The sequence below is a fragment of the Ochotona princeps genome, chromosome 9 (genome assembly GCF_030435755.1).
Source record: "Ochotona princeps isolate mOchPri1 chromosome 9, mOchPri1.hap1, whole genome shotgun sequence".
Lineage (NCBI taxonomy): Eukaryota > Metazoa > Chordata > Mammalia > Lagomorpha > Ochotonidae > Ochotona > Ochotona princeps.
The window spans coordinates 17829737-17843832 of record NC_080840.1 but is presented as its reverse complement, the minus strand read 5'-3'; the positions used below and the strand labels follow the sequence as shown (position 1 = coordinate 17843832).

General features: G+C 37.8%; 1 protein-coding gene across 1 annotated transcript in view; it reads left to right on the top strand.

Annotated features, from left to right (window-relative positions):
- Positions 1-13703, top strand: part of COLEC10 (collectin subfamily member 10) — a 37143-nt gene extending 23440 nt beyond the window's left edge. Inside the window, exons 4-6 of the mRNA XM_004580699.4 lie at positions 8578-8631; positions 9965-10060; positions 12034-13703. Coding sequence (XP_004580756.1) covers positions 8578-8631; positions 9965-10060; positions 12034-12425 — 542 coding nt within the window. The 3' untranslated portion in view covers positions 12426-13703. The remainder of the gene's footprint in view (positions 1-8577; positions 8632-9964; positions 10061-12033) is intronic.
- Positions 13704-14096: the final 393 nt, after the last annotated feature.

Here is a 14096-nt window from a genome sequence, read left to right as displayed (position 1 = left end):
GAAAATACGAGATAAATTATTCTCTTCTTCCCTTGCCTTCATACTGCTAGCACTGTGTGGTTTTGGAGTGGATGCAAGTATTTTGGGAGCTAGCTAAGAGGAACATGAGTGAGGAAAACATTTAGCTTGGACTTAAAGAGATCTAGTTGTGTAATTTGAAGTTACTTCCACAATCAGTGAAGTTATTGCTAACAGTCCTAATGTAGGAATAGCTTCCAAGAATACTCTGACCACTTACTGTGCAATTTATCAAAATCGGGATGCACAGCTGCTAAGCCAGAAATTGCATTAAGGAATGAATGTATCCTGAAGCATCCAGAACAAGAAGGATGTTGATCATGGAAAAGAAACACTGTTTGGGGTCAGGAATCTGTTTAACTGCCAGTTAGGCCATCACATCCCATGTCAGAATGCTAGATTCAAACTCAGATCCTATTCCAGATTCTTTTTTTTTCTACTAGTGCACACTAGTGACGGCTCAAGTAATTGGGTCCCTGTCACCAAGACAGTCCAGACTGAGTTTCCAGTTTCTGGTGTTGTGTGTGTATGGGGAGTGAACCAGTAGATGAACACTTTATTTCTCTTTCCTCTCTCTCTCTTTCTTTCTCTCTCTCTCTCTCTCTCTTTCTTTCTCTCTCTTTCTTTCTCAAAAGAAAAAAAAAGACTCTCTTTCAAAGGACCTCTGCTTTGAATAATTAAAAACATTTTTAATAAATGAAATGACTAACCATGAAGAAAAGCAAACAATTGAGCGTCTACTAAAACAAAGAATAAAAGACACCTCTGAGGGGGCCAGCACAATGGCATAGGAATATTATCCTCCACCTGTGGTGACAGCATCCCATATGGGCACTGGTTCAAGTCCTATGGCTGCATGACTTCTGATCCATGTCCCTGCTAATGGCCTGCGAAAACAGTCTAGGATGGTCCATGTCCTTGAACCCCTGAACTCACATAGGAGAGAGTTTCAGGCTTCTGGCTTTGGATCAGTTCATCTCTGGCCACTGCAGCCATCTGGGAAGTCATCACCAGGTGAAGATCTCTCTTCTCTTCGTCTCTCTGCATATCTGCCTAACAAACACAAATAAAAAACATAAAAAAGACATTTCTGAGGCAAAAAGAAAAAAGAACATAATTGATTATGTGCTACATTTATGTCCTTTAAATGACTGTGTAAATCGACAACAAATACGAGATAACCCAAAATGTCAAAAATGGTAAAATAAAATAAAATAAAATAAAATAAACCTTGAATAGACACTTTAAAATTAATTATTCAAATGACCAACAAATGTATGAAAGCATATCAGCTTTACTAAACTGATTCAAACTTGACTAAACTGTGATAGCACTACACTCCCTCAATATAGCTAAAGCCAAAATGACAGACAATATCTGGTTCTGACAAGGATGTAGAACAACTAAAATTTTCGTTAATGCTTCACTGTGGCAATGAAAAAACATATGCTATTTCTACATGCAACAAAATGAAGGAACATCATGGAGCTAATAAGGCGAAAAAAACTATACGCAACAAAATCCCTCTACATACCAAGCAACTCCCTTAAGAGTTTCAACAACATGGAAAACCTACTGCCTAGAAAACTTATGTGAAGCATATCATGTGGTTATAAATCAGGATAGAGACCTTTATAAAAGGGAACGATGATGACTAAGAGGACCACAGGAGAGGCTACCTGAGGCTTTAGTGTCTGTCATCGGTGGTTCTACAGACATTTCATTCTGTGAAAAGCCATTAATCTGCATCCTTATGTTGGAACACTTCCCTTCATGTTCCCCTTCAATACAATAGGTTAAGTTTAATAAAATAATTTGTTATTAACCATACTAGGTGAAAGACTGCATCTAATTGCATTATCCTTCTAGCCTCTCTTAAAAATATTGTTAATCTCTAGTCAATCAAAGAAAGAATGCAATCAAAGGTATATAAATGTATATATCTCATAATTGTCCTCCTAAAAGAATTAGTTACAATTCATTCTTTCATTAAAATACAACTTTTAATGATTTTTAAAAATGCAGTATTTGTCATCTTCCAAAATGTAATCACTTACTTTTAGGTGTTATCATAAAGATTCACTTGTACAATCACTTGTCCATTTGCAAGTCTGTATTATTTATAATTTTTAAAAACGTTATATTTGATAAAGAGAGGTAGAGACTTTCATCCACTGGTCTACTCCTCAAATGGCTGCAATGGTTGGGACTGGGCAGGACTGAAGCCAGGACCCAGGAGCACAGTGCAGGTCTCTCTCTGTTGGCAGGACCCCAAGTGCTTGGTCCATCTTCTGTTATTTTTTCCTCTTGGAGCATTGGCACGATGCCAAGTGGAAAGTAGAGCAGCTGGGCCTCCAACTGGTGCTAATATGAGATGCTAGCAAGCATCATCTTAGCCCACTGTACCAACATGCAGCCCACACGTCATTCTTCATAGAGATGACTGTGGGAATTGTGCAAGTTTCAGATAATATGCACCACAGATCTCCCTTTGCCACTGTCAACTTCATTAACAATTAGTTAATGAAGAGAAGGGAAGGGAAGGAAGAAAAGGGAAGGGAAAGGAAGGGAAGGGAAGGGAAGGGAAGGGAAGGGAAGGGAAGGGAAGGGAAGGGAAGGGAAGGGATAGCCAGAATGTAAAATGTTGGACCTTAATATTTCAGAGATGGAGCCATGTTAAATAAGGTCAAAATCCCATGCAGTGTCCTGGGTTAGCAAGTTCCATGGACAAGTACACAACTGACGCTTTTGACTTCACATTGAGTCATTGCAGGGATTGCAGTTCCTAGATTTATACAAGTCCATTTCAATTTTTTAAAATTTATTTTATTTATTTAAAAGGCAAAAAGTAGACAGAGATAAAATTCTCCCACATGACAGTTCACACTTCCAAAGCCTACAGCAGTTGGGACTGTGCCAGACTCAAGCCAGGAGCCAGTTCAATCCAGATCACCCAAGTGGTCGTCAAGCACCTTTGTATTTGAGCCATCACCTACTGCCTACTACAGTGTACATGATCAGGAAGCTGTAATCCAGAGCGGTTGCATGACTCCAACCAGGGCATCCTAAGTGACATTTCAAACCCAATACCAAATGTTCAGCACAAATGTTAACTTCAGATGCATCTCCAGTTGTAAGATTTGGAGTTAATGGTCTTGAACCAAATTTTACTGTTTTCATAAACAAAGTAACTTGAAAAAGTGATGGAGAACAAAGACAAGCAAGAAACTAGACATTTTAGTATGACTGTCTGTGCTTCAAGATTAATGAATTTCCAAAAACATTGAAAAGTGTTAATCTGGAATGATTGAATTTACTGATCTTTTCTTTAGCCCAATCCCTTCCATATGGCTTAACCACATAGTACCTGTTTCAGTTACCTTTATCTACTCCTTTTAGTTGGTTTTTCGTTTATTGTCACTGAACCTCTTGCACAAATGTTCTGTACACAAGGAACACAACATTACACAATAAAATTATTTTTTTAAATAGGGGCCTATGTTGTGCCATAGATTAAAACACTACTTGTGACACTGGTATTCATATTGACATACTGGAGTGTCAGGTGAAGGTTCAGTTGTTTCATCTCGAACCCAGTTGCCTGATATTGAGCCACGGAATGCAGTGGAGAAGAGCTCAAGCATTTGGGCCTGGATGGGTTCCTGGCTTCAAGCTGACCCAGCCCTGTTCCTGGCCTCTGGCAAGTGAACCAACAGAAGGAGGCTCTCTTGCTATTTCACCCTTTTTCTCTTTCAAAAATTAGAGAAATAAAGAGAAAATTTGAAATATAAAAAGTTGAAAAAACAAATAAAAAGAACAAAGGTTAGTATTGTCTATTTGTTTAAATAAATATAAGTTCTATGGTAAGCCTACTCTTTAATTATTTTCTCATAATACTTGCTCTAGAGTAGAAACTAAGTGTTTGTTATGTTAAGAATGAAAAATTAATGCAAAAGTATATTATTTTCCACAATATGGTCCTCTTTTCTATTTCTGCTCCTATAGGTACCACTTTTCCTTACCATCAATTTCTACTATTGGCTACTAAGATTTCTTCTTCAGATATATGCCATCAAAATTTATGAGTGTGTCTGCAATTTTTTTTAAATGGAGAAGTAATGTTCTGGTTCACCTGGATTGATTTTATTTTTAATCTTTACTTTGAAATTTATTGTCCTCATTTCGATGATGGCCCTTCTAAACTTTTCACTGCCTAAGATCCATCTCCACTTTCCAAGCTGTTCTTAATGTTGCCAATTGCAAGGATAGGGCAGATTTCTGGATGTCAATATTTCATTTTAGGACTAAGAAGTAAGAATGATTTAGTATAGGTAATTTCAGTCTCAAAGCAAAACAAATATTTTTACTTAAGGTCAATAATCCTTTTACACTGAAAGTACTATGATTTTTGTTTGTTTTGAATTTGATCTCTAACTCTAAGCATAAGACAGTTATACAAGCATTTTACCACTTTGCCCAAAATACACTTTTGTGGATGGCTTTAAAACATAATTAGTTTTGGAAAAATAGATGTTTTAAATCTAATTGTCTGTGATCTGGCTAAGTATTTTGCATGCATTCCTAGGGGGAACAGATGTAAAGATTTTTTTAAAAGAGATTTATTTTTTTATTTGAAATGCATAGTGACAGAGAGATGGAGAGAAAACAAATGGTCTTCCATCTACTATATCACTCTCCAATACTTAACAATAGTTAAAACTATGCCAGGCCAAAGTCAAGGATCAGAAAACCCATCCTATCTTTCACAAGGATGGCAAGACCCCCAAACCTGGACCATCATTCACTGCCTCCCAGGTTCATCAGCAGGAAGCTGAATTGGAGCTTATTTATAAAAAACTGAATCTTACAATTTTAGAAACTATTTTTTTAGACACCATTATTTCCACAAAGAATGACTCATATGTGGGCATAAAGCTTGCGAAATGAGAGCGAAAGATTTCATGATGCTGCTCAGAATGAATTAGAATTTAAAACCTAAAAATGTTGGGAAAGGCATGTAGAGGAGCAGTTAAGTCATTTCTTGGGGCTTCCCATCCTTCATCAGAGTACCTGGTTTGTGTACCAGGCTCCTCTAATTCCAATCTTGCTTCCTGGTAATATATACCCAGAAGCAACAGGTAATGGCTTAAGTATTTGGATCTCTATCACCCACCTAGAGATATAGATAGAGTTCTGTTCTCCCAGTTTTCACCTGGCCTAGTCCTGGCTGTTGCAGCCATTTGGAAAGTTATCCAGCAGATGGAAGATCAGTTGATCATGTGAATATAGAAAACTGAAACTAAAAAGCCGAATAGCAGATAAGGTGACTACTTCACACGATTTGTAAGGACAGACCAATTCTAAAATAAATACCCAACCCATGTTGAATTGAAGGGACTCATATGCAAAGAATATACTGTGTTTTTTAAAATTGTGATACCAAAACCATATTCATATGGTCTTTTAAATTTATCTTGTTTCACATCGTGATAAGCACTGATGTCCTGTAACATTTTTTTTAGTAAATTTTTATTTATTTGTTTATAAGGCAGAAACAGAAAAACATGGAGGTGGAGAGAGAAAAGGGAAGGAGGGAGGCAGAGAGAGAAAGAGAAACAGTGCAAAATCTACCTGCTACTTTACTTCCCCAAATCCCCAATGGTCAGGGCTGGACCAGGGCTGGACCATGTACCAAAAACCAGAACACAATTCAGTGTTCCTATGTGAATAGTATGAATCCAACTAACGGAGCCATCATAGCTGTGTCTCAGGGTCTTCATTGGTGTGAAGCTGGAGTCAGGAGCTTGAAGCAAGTAAGAAACCTATTGTTTCAATAAGGGACATGAATGTCTTAGCTGACATCTTAGTCATTAAATACTTACCTTCCTTTCAACCTTGTTTTTTTTTTTTTTTTAAGATTTATTTTTATTTGAAAGGCAAAGTTACAGAGAGAGGGAGATATAAAAGAGAAAAATCTGCTGTCCACTGGTTCACTTCCCAAGTGGGCACAATGGCTGAAGCTAACCCAATTTGAAACAAGGAGCCAGGAGCTTCATCTAGATGCATGATCCCAAGGCTTTGGACCATCTTCTACTGTTTTCCCAGGCCACAGGCAGGAAGCTAGATGCGAAGTGGAGCAGACAGAACACTAGCACCTATATGCAATGTTGGCGCAGGTACAGCTAAGGTTTAGCCACTGAGCCATTGCCCTGGGCCCATCAACCTTATCTAAGTATTTTATCTATTTAGCTACTTAGTTAATTAAAAGGAAGAGCTGCACAGAGATAGTGAGAGAGACAGCACCCTTCCACTAGTTTATTCTTCATATGGCCGCAACTTCCATGTTTGGATTAGATGAAAGCTGGATCAGAAAGTCCAGCATTTCATGTAAGTACTTGGGTCATGTTCTGCTGTATCCTCAGGCACATTGACAGAAAGCTGCAGCAGAAGCAGAGCAGGCTGGACTCAAATCTGAACTCAGAAATGAGCAGGCTGGTTCTTTGAACTTGTAGTGACATCTCGAAAACAGTTTACTTTCCCTCGTTAAATGATTAGCTAAAACATTTGGGAAAACCTGTGAGCTGAGGGGGCAGAAATGGTGGACCTTGATCACCAGCACTGTGATTTAATTACTGGACAACCTTGAGCAAGTTATTTTACCTCTCTCATCTTCTATTATCTCAGTTATAGAATAAAGCTAATGAGGGCTCCTAGCTTGTAGGATTTAATATGAGAATACTTACATGTGAAAGCCCTCCAGAATGACAACAGATTGACAGTAAACAGCTCTTCTTGTTTCTTTTCTTCCATTAGCATATGTTCGAAATCTGCTCTTATCATTTCCAATTTACATACAAAGACAATAAGGGATTTGGAGGATACAACTGAGGTGCCAGCAGATTAACCTGCCCCACAACACACTCCAAGTACTCTGCTTTTTTCCCCCCAGTTACGCATTCCCTGTTGTGTGCTGTGTGTTACTTAGCTTGTGTCGTCAACTATGGAAACCTTCAGATGGTCAGGTACAAATGCTGCTTCTTCTGGGTACCTTGAAGAGTATATTGTTTTGATTCACTGTCTCCTTCCCAGTGCTTCGCATTTCTTGTTACAGATTCCACCGTTATCTCCTTTTATTCAAGTATAAGTTCTGAGGATTATACCTGCCTTCATGCCTTCTTTAGGGGAGTTTATAAAGGCCTGAAATTTATGAAGATCCATTGTAAGGAAAAATTTCCACATGGATCAGCTTAGAAAAAAAACTCAGAAAAAATTTAGGGGCCTCAGCAGACATGCTTATTTCAGTACCGAAGGGATTCCTACCAGAAAGCACACGTAGACAGTGATGTGAACATTGCTGTACCCTTTTTGCCAGTGATGGGGGCTCCCCACAGACTTCCATGAGATTTCCACAGTCTCCCTGTTGTTGGAGTAGGAAGAGGTTACACATAATCTCCATCCTGACTGCCTTCCTGGTCGCATTATCTCCTTGCTTCCTGTTCTCAGTGCCTTAGCTAGACCACCTGGGAGAGTAACTTCATACTCCTTGTAGCCCACATGACCTTCATCCTCCCTTCGTCCTTTGTGAGTTCTATCCAGTTCTTTTTCCAGGTCATTATTGAAGTATAAACTCTATTTTACTTCTGTCAGGGTCTTCTCTTTTGATTCTCAAGAATCTCAGCCAAACGTTTTCTCTTGTAAATCAAAGCCTCTTCCTTTCAATTATTGTGTCTGATGTGAGCTTCAAGAACTTATTTTGAAGTCAGGCAAAAAAATAGAAAAGTCAACATTATTTTTTCTATCTCTCTGTTTTAAAAATCATACTTCTCTGAAAATTATTTTATGGATACCTCTGAGTGAGCAAGAATAGGAGCCAAAAGGGAAATTTCAAGGTTGAGATTAAATCAGATTATGTTTGAGTTAACATTATAGATATTTGCATACATCACTTCACACATCACGTGATTCCTTCAAATCAAAAGTTTGCTCTTGTCTCTTCATATATCCTGTCAACATACCTGATCTTTTATCCTGCAAAGTGTGTAAAAGTAAATGTTTGTTGAATTAAATGGAAAAAACACAATGCATGTTTGTGAAAATCTAAGAGCGAAGATATATGGACCCAAGTAGGGCATAATAAGTACACAGGCCCTGCAATTTGATAACCAAGTTGATCCAAGTTTGCAAAACAATGGTATTTTTTAAATTAGAATCATGCTAAGAATGTCATTAGCTTTATTCATATATATATAATATATAGCATATATATATTTTATATGGAAAGAGGTAGGTAAGTAGGTGGAATGAGTAACACAAATTCAAGCGTTGCATTTTCTTGCCACTGGAATTAACATTTAGTCTAAAAAATTATGACTTGTTTGATTAGATGTGCCCATGTAGTCCACTCAAATTAAATTATTTATGTAAAATTAAAAGACATTATTTGAAGATATTGCTAATAAAATTTGAAAAGTGACTTCCCCGTAAATGAGGATAATTTCTGCTTGAAAACTTCACCTTTTAATTTACTGATGTTTTCTGGTTGCTGTTGTTTTCATTCAGGTGAGAAAGGGGAAAAGGGTTTGCTTGGGATTCCTGGAGGAAAAGGCAAGGCAGGTAAGATATGCTCCTTTCGTTCTTTTGTCTGTAGAATCATCTTCCCATTCATCAACAAAGCAATGCATTTTAAGGAGAAAAAAAAAAAAGCAGAAATATGCAATGTGCTTCACCTTCTATTCCTTTGGACAATGAAAAGCGAAGAATGAAGCTTTCCTCTCTTTTCACTCACTCTCTTCACCAAGCACATTCCAGCCCAGGCATGCCCATGGCGAGGGACAGTTGAGACTCTCTTTCTGAGAGGTGGCTCTCTTTCTGGACTAAGAGGAAATTCTGCTGGGCCTTTCATTCCACTAGCACTTCACCCATCTCCCAGTCATCAGCTGGCCAGCAGCAGACTGGCTTGCACCACAAAGGCTTGACAGTTACAAAATATGTTCTTCACAGTTAGGAAGAGTCTCTATAAGCATGGGAAAGAGCTTATTACCAGAGTTTAATTCAGGGAAAAAGGGAGATTACCCTTGGGAAATTTCAGTTTTTTGTGTCCACAGAAATACAGTAAACATTAGTTCTAAGAACTATTTGACACACCTAGCATTTAGCTATAAACATGAATAAAGTCACAGATGTTTTTCTTTTACTGCTAATAAAATTACTTTTACTTTCATACTAAGAAATTGAAATGTTTATGTAAGTTAACCATTAAATGAAAAACATGAATGTTCTTATCCTTTTCTTTACAATTTCTTCTCTGTCACAGTATTAGGTAGTTGAGAACACAGATGAGCAAAGGGGAAAGGATGACAACTTAAAGTCCAAGTTGATCCACAAACTGAGAAACTGACTTTCCCAATTGTAAATGGGACCTATAAATTTACACGGATCTGAACTTCATCTTTGAAACATGCAAAAATCTCCTTGAAATGGATAATCAGAAATAACATCTGATTGAATTTTGATAAGTTCCTCCTATCTTGGGAGAGTTGTGTGAGCTACTGAATAATGCAACAGCTAAAGAGAACTGGCTGGAAATATGTTTTAAGGAAGCTGTGAAAATTTTATTCTGAGATAGGACAGGCAAATTCTGTGTTCAACAAAAATGCCAAATGGTTCCCAGGGTGAATGCCTTGGCTTGTCATATGTCTTCTTTTTCAAGATGCAGTTTAGAACTGTCTCTTAACTCATTGGAAACAGGTAAGATGATCACTTCTAAAATTCCTGAACATGACAGGAATTGCAAATCATGCTTTAAATAAAAGTTTCAAAGTATAGCCATTCACAGAGAAAGAGCGAGTCAAACTGGAAAAAGATAGTCAACATTAGAAAAAACTTGCTCTTTGCAACAAGTCTGCATGGACTTCAACAGGAATTCACAGTTTTCATCCCTTAAAAGGTACTGTATGTGACTGTGGAAGATACCGGAAAGTTGTTGGACAATTGGATATTAGTGTTGCTCGGCTCAAGACATCTATGAAGTTCGTCAAAAATGGTGAACACATTGTCTTCTGTTTTGTGTTATATATCTATTGACGCAATTCTTTTGGCTTTGCAATTCTATACTCTTAGCAGGAAATACCTTTGAACAGGCAAAAACTTACTGAGATGGTGTTTCTGCTTTAAGCTCACCTGGATCCATTCAGATTCCAGAATAATTCAAGTCTGCAGTGTACTCATACATCATATGTATGATACACACACACACACACACACACACACACACACACATTACCATTGAATAGAAAAGGATACTGATAGAGAATGGAAAATGGGTAAAATTTGATAAACTGTGCCTTAAGAACAAACACAGAGTGCAAGAGTCAGATGTAACTGCCTTCTCAAAAAAGGTGATTCCTTGAGTCCTTGCAACAGTGCACAATTACCAGCTTTAGCTCACTGAGTTCTGCTTCGGTTGTGTTAATGTAGGTCCTATAGTGAAAGGAAAGCTCAAAGAGTGCACCTCGCCCCAAGATCTGGACTTAATAAGCCCTGTAATGGGAATTTGAATGTGAGTTTCTCTAAATCCATCATCCACAACAAAAACTAGTCCAAGTATTACTGTTTCCTTAAGTTTAGTAAGGTCTCATACCATTTTTCTTATCCCTTGACCTGTTCCCATAATAGTTAGCAGTAAGGTCCTTAACAGAGGTGGGGCTGAGTTTTTCATTCTGAGAAAGCACTAATGAACGACCTGTTGTCATCATATCACAACTTATTTCTTTTGCTGAACTTCAATTTTTTGTAATTCATAAGTGTTTTCAGTATGTTGTTTGAAGTACACAAATATTGTCCTGAGTTTAACCTACCTGGTAATACTAGAGCACAGAAAATGCTTGACTTAGCTAACCACTATGTTTACAGTTCTGATTTTGCCTTACTAAAGATTCTTTCCTTGATATGTCTAAGACTATCATGTTTCTTGACATTGTACTAGATACAGATTTTTTTTTTACAAATTTAAACTACAGACCTTAAACTTTAGAAGTATCTGTAAAGCAAAACATATCAAATGACTCCAGGAAATTTATGAAAAACAAGTTAGAAGGGAAGTTTGTTGTGAATTAATACATAATATTCATTTCCACAATCTTTTGAAGATCCCCCAACATATGCTGTGTTATAAGAGATGATTCTTCCTCCTTTGTTCTACCCAAAGCTTCCTTGATAATTTAGATCGCCTCACTTCCTACATGCATTATGAGAAAGTTCAACCAATGTACATGTTCCTGATACAGGCATTTTTCCCAAAGTGCACAAACTTCTTTGTCATTACTGTTATCTTTTCAATAAACATTCGCCATGCCTTGAATTATTCTAACTATTGAGGCTGAAAAGTATCAAAGATTTAATCATTGTCCTCAGATTTTTTACAGTGGATTTGGTGAACTACAAAGCAGAGAGATAGAGAAAAAAAATAATATGCTAAATGCATATGCAGGAAACAAACACAACGATGAAAACACATGGAAGAACCCACAGGAACCATAGCCATGCAAGGGTATTGGGAGAGAGTTCTTACAGGATGTGGTTTTCCTTTGCAGTTTAATAGATGAGTCAAACTTTCACAGGTGGAGTCGCAACAAGCAGATATTTTTCAGGCATGAGAGGAGTGGAGCAGAGGGGCAAGGGCATGCTGTGAAGCTGTATATCTATGCCTAAAATCTAGACTACATTGGGGAAATCAAAATGAGTTAAGCAGGATAGTCATGCCAGTTATAAGCCTTGTCAAGAAAGATGTGTAGGAAACGGATGAGGAAGGACAGTGAGGACAACTGGTAGAATTTCAATTTTCATTTGCCAACTAGAATAGGGGTGGAAAAACTAAACTGATGATTACTTCACAATAAGACCCTGTGGAATAGTTCCTGAAAGCTGAATCAATGGATTTCAGTCAGGCAATTTTATATGTGTACTTGCTTTCTCTCTCTTTGAGATATGTAATGACACTTCTTTTTCTCCCTGCAGTCATAGCAGGGATTAGGGAAACTGAAGAGAAATTCTATTACATCGTGCAGGAAGAGAAGAACTACAGGGAGTCATTGACGCACTGCAGAATTCGGGGCGGCATGCTAGCCATGCCCAAAGATGAAGCTGCCAACACACTTATTGCTGACTATGTCGCCAAGAGTGGCTTCTTCCGAGTGTTCATTGGGGTAAATGACCTTGAAAGGGAGGGGCAGTATGTGTTCACGGACAATACTCCACTGCAGAACTACAGCAACTGGAAAGCGGGGGAGCCCAGCGACCCCTATGGCCATGAGGACTGCGTAGAAATGCTGAGCTCAGGCAGGTGGAATGACACGGAGTGTCACCTGACCATGTATTTTGTCTGTGAGTTTCTCAAGAACAAAAAGTGAATTCCCCTATACCACACATTTATTATGTCCCAATGACCGTCCCTGCACTTATTTATCCCCCTAGTTACACTGAAGTCATTCTGACTCAAAAGGAAATGCTAAACTGCGTTTTGGGATCTGCATCACTATGCTGTCTTGTGACAATGTTATCGCCTTCATATATGGTCTCTCATTGATCCAATAATTTACCGGGTTACACGTATCCTGAGAGTATTTGGATTATTGGTCACATAGGAAGTGTTGGTCTACAAGTCAAATTACATATTCCCTTGGAATATATGCTGCCATTTCTCCCTAGAGCCCTGCCCAATGAGTGTGACTGGACAGTGTGTTGATAATGATTAGGCTGATTGATCATGATTAGGCTAATCTGCCTTTGCTCAGAGCCAAATGTATAGGAAGGCCTTCTCTGAGTAATGTCAAAATATTATTTAGCTATGAGCTCAACATCCCTCATTCTTTTGGTACCCATCCACCACAACCAGGTCATCCTTAGAAGTCTCCCTTATTTACATAGATGTAGAATAATTTTAACCTTGAATCTCCATAAGAGTATCTTCCAGCTTAGTGACCTGTTCTAGACATGTGGAAATGTAAGGAATCTTTTTAGGCTTCTGATCAAGATTTTCAAACTATATCAAGCAGGTACTTCTGACCCCTTTCCATATGCCCACTCCATTATGTCAGGCCATAAGATATCAATCATTAGATTTGTCAAAAGGAAGACTCTTGAAATCTAAAACAAAGGTAGTATTTATTTTTCCAAAATATGTATTGCAGTTCTATCGAATTTCCCTAGCTATTAATCTGGCTTTATTTTTCTTTTTTGTCATAAACTTAACTATATCACCTTTACTGCCCTTAAGCATGGGGGTGGTAGGAGAAGGGATTTGTAAGTCCTTCAGAAAACTTTAGAAGATTCAAGGGTCCCAAACATCTTGCATCAAAATCTAAACATACCCTTGCCACCAAAATATCACTCATTTTAGCACATAATAGGAGGCCTTTCAGTCTCTGGAAATTAATATTTTAAGAACTGAGTCAGAAATGGCATTTCTAATGCTCAGACATCCCAGGAATGTGCCACGTGTGGAGTTTAGAGCATGTCTAGAATGCAAGTTTTTACTCATCTGGTAAAATTCTACCTTGAACTATAGATCAAACCTCAAAGTGCTTTGGCTTGGAATTTAAAAGTAAACAGTTCAACAAAACTGATGCTTCAGTTATGATTTGTGACATGATTTGGCTGTTTAAAATGCTGGCAAAATAGTTCATGAAATAAAAGAAGCAGATCAACAGCATTGGTTCATCTTAAACCATCTGTCCATGATCTCACTCACGACTTGCTGTTTATGAGATGGGATTTATTTCTGGGGTATTTCTGTGTGTTCAAGAATGATCTCGAGCTCAGATCCCGTAGGACCCAGCCAGATGTCATCAATGAATGAGATGGAACGGTTGTGTACTGATAACAGTTTACCCTTCTAAAGAAATTGGCTGCTCCCCAGTCACTGCTATCTTTGCCACACAAGATTCATTGTTGGTACATATCTTTACTTTTTTTAGCTTGATATGTGAAGGGAAGTCAGGAAGCTGTTTTTCTATATCTTTATATTTTTAAATGTTGGCAACTAATCAATGTTTAACCCAAATTCAAAGTCACATAGAATC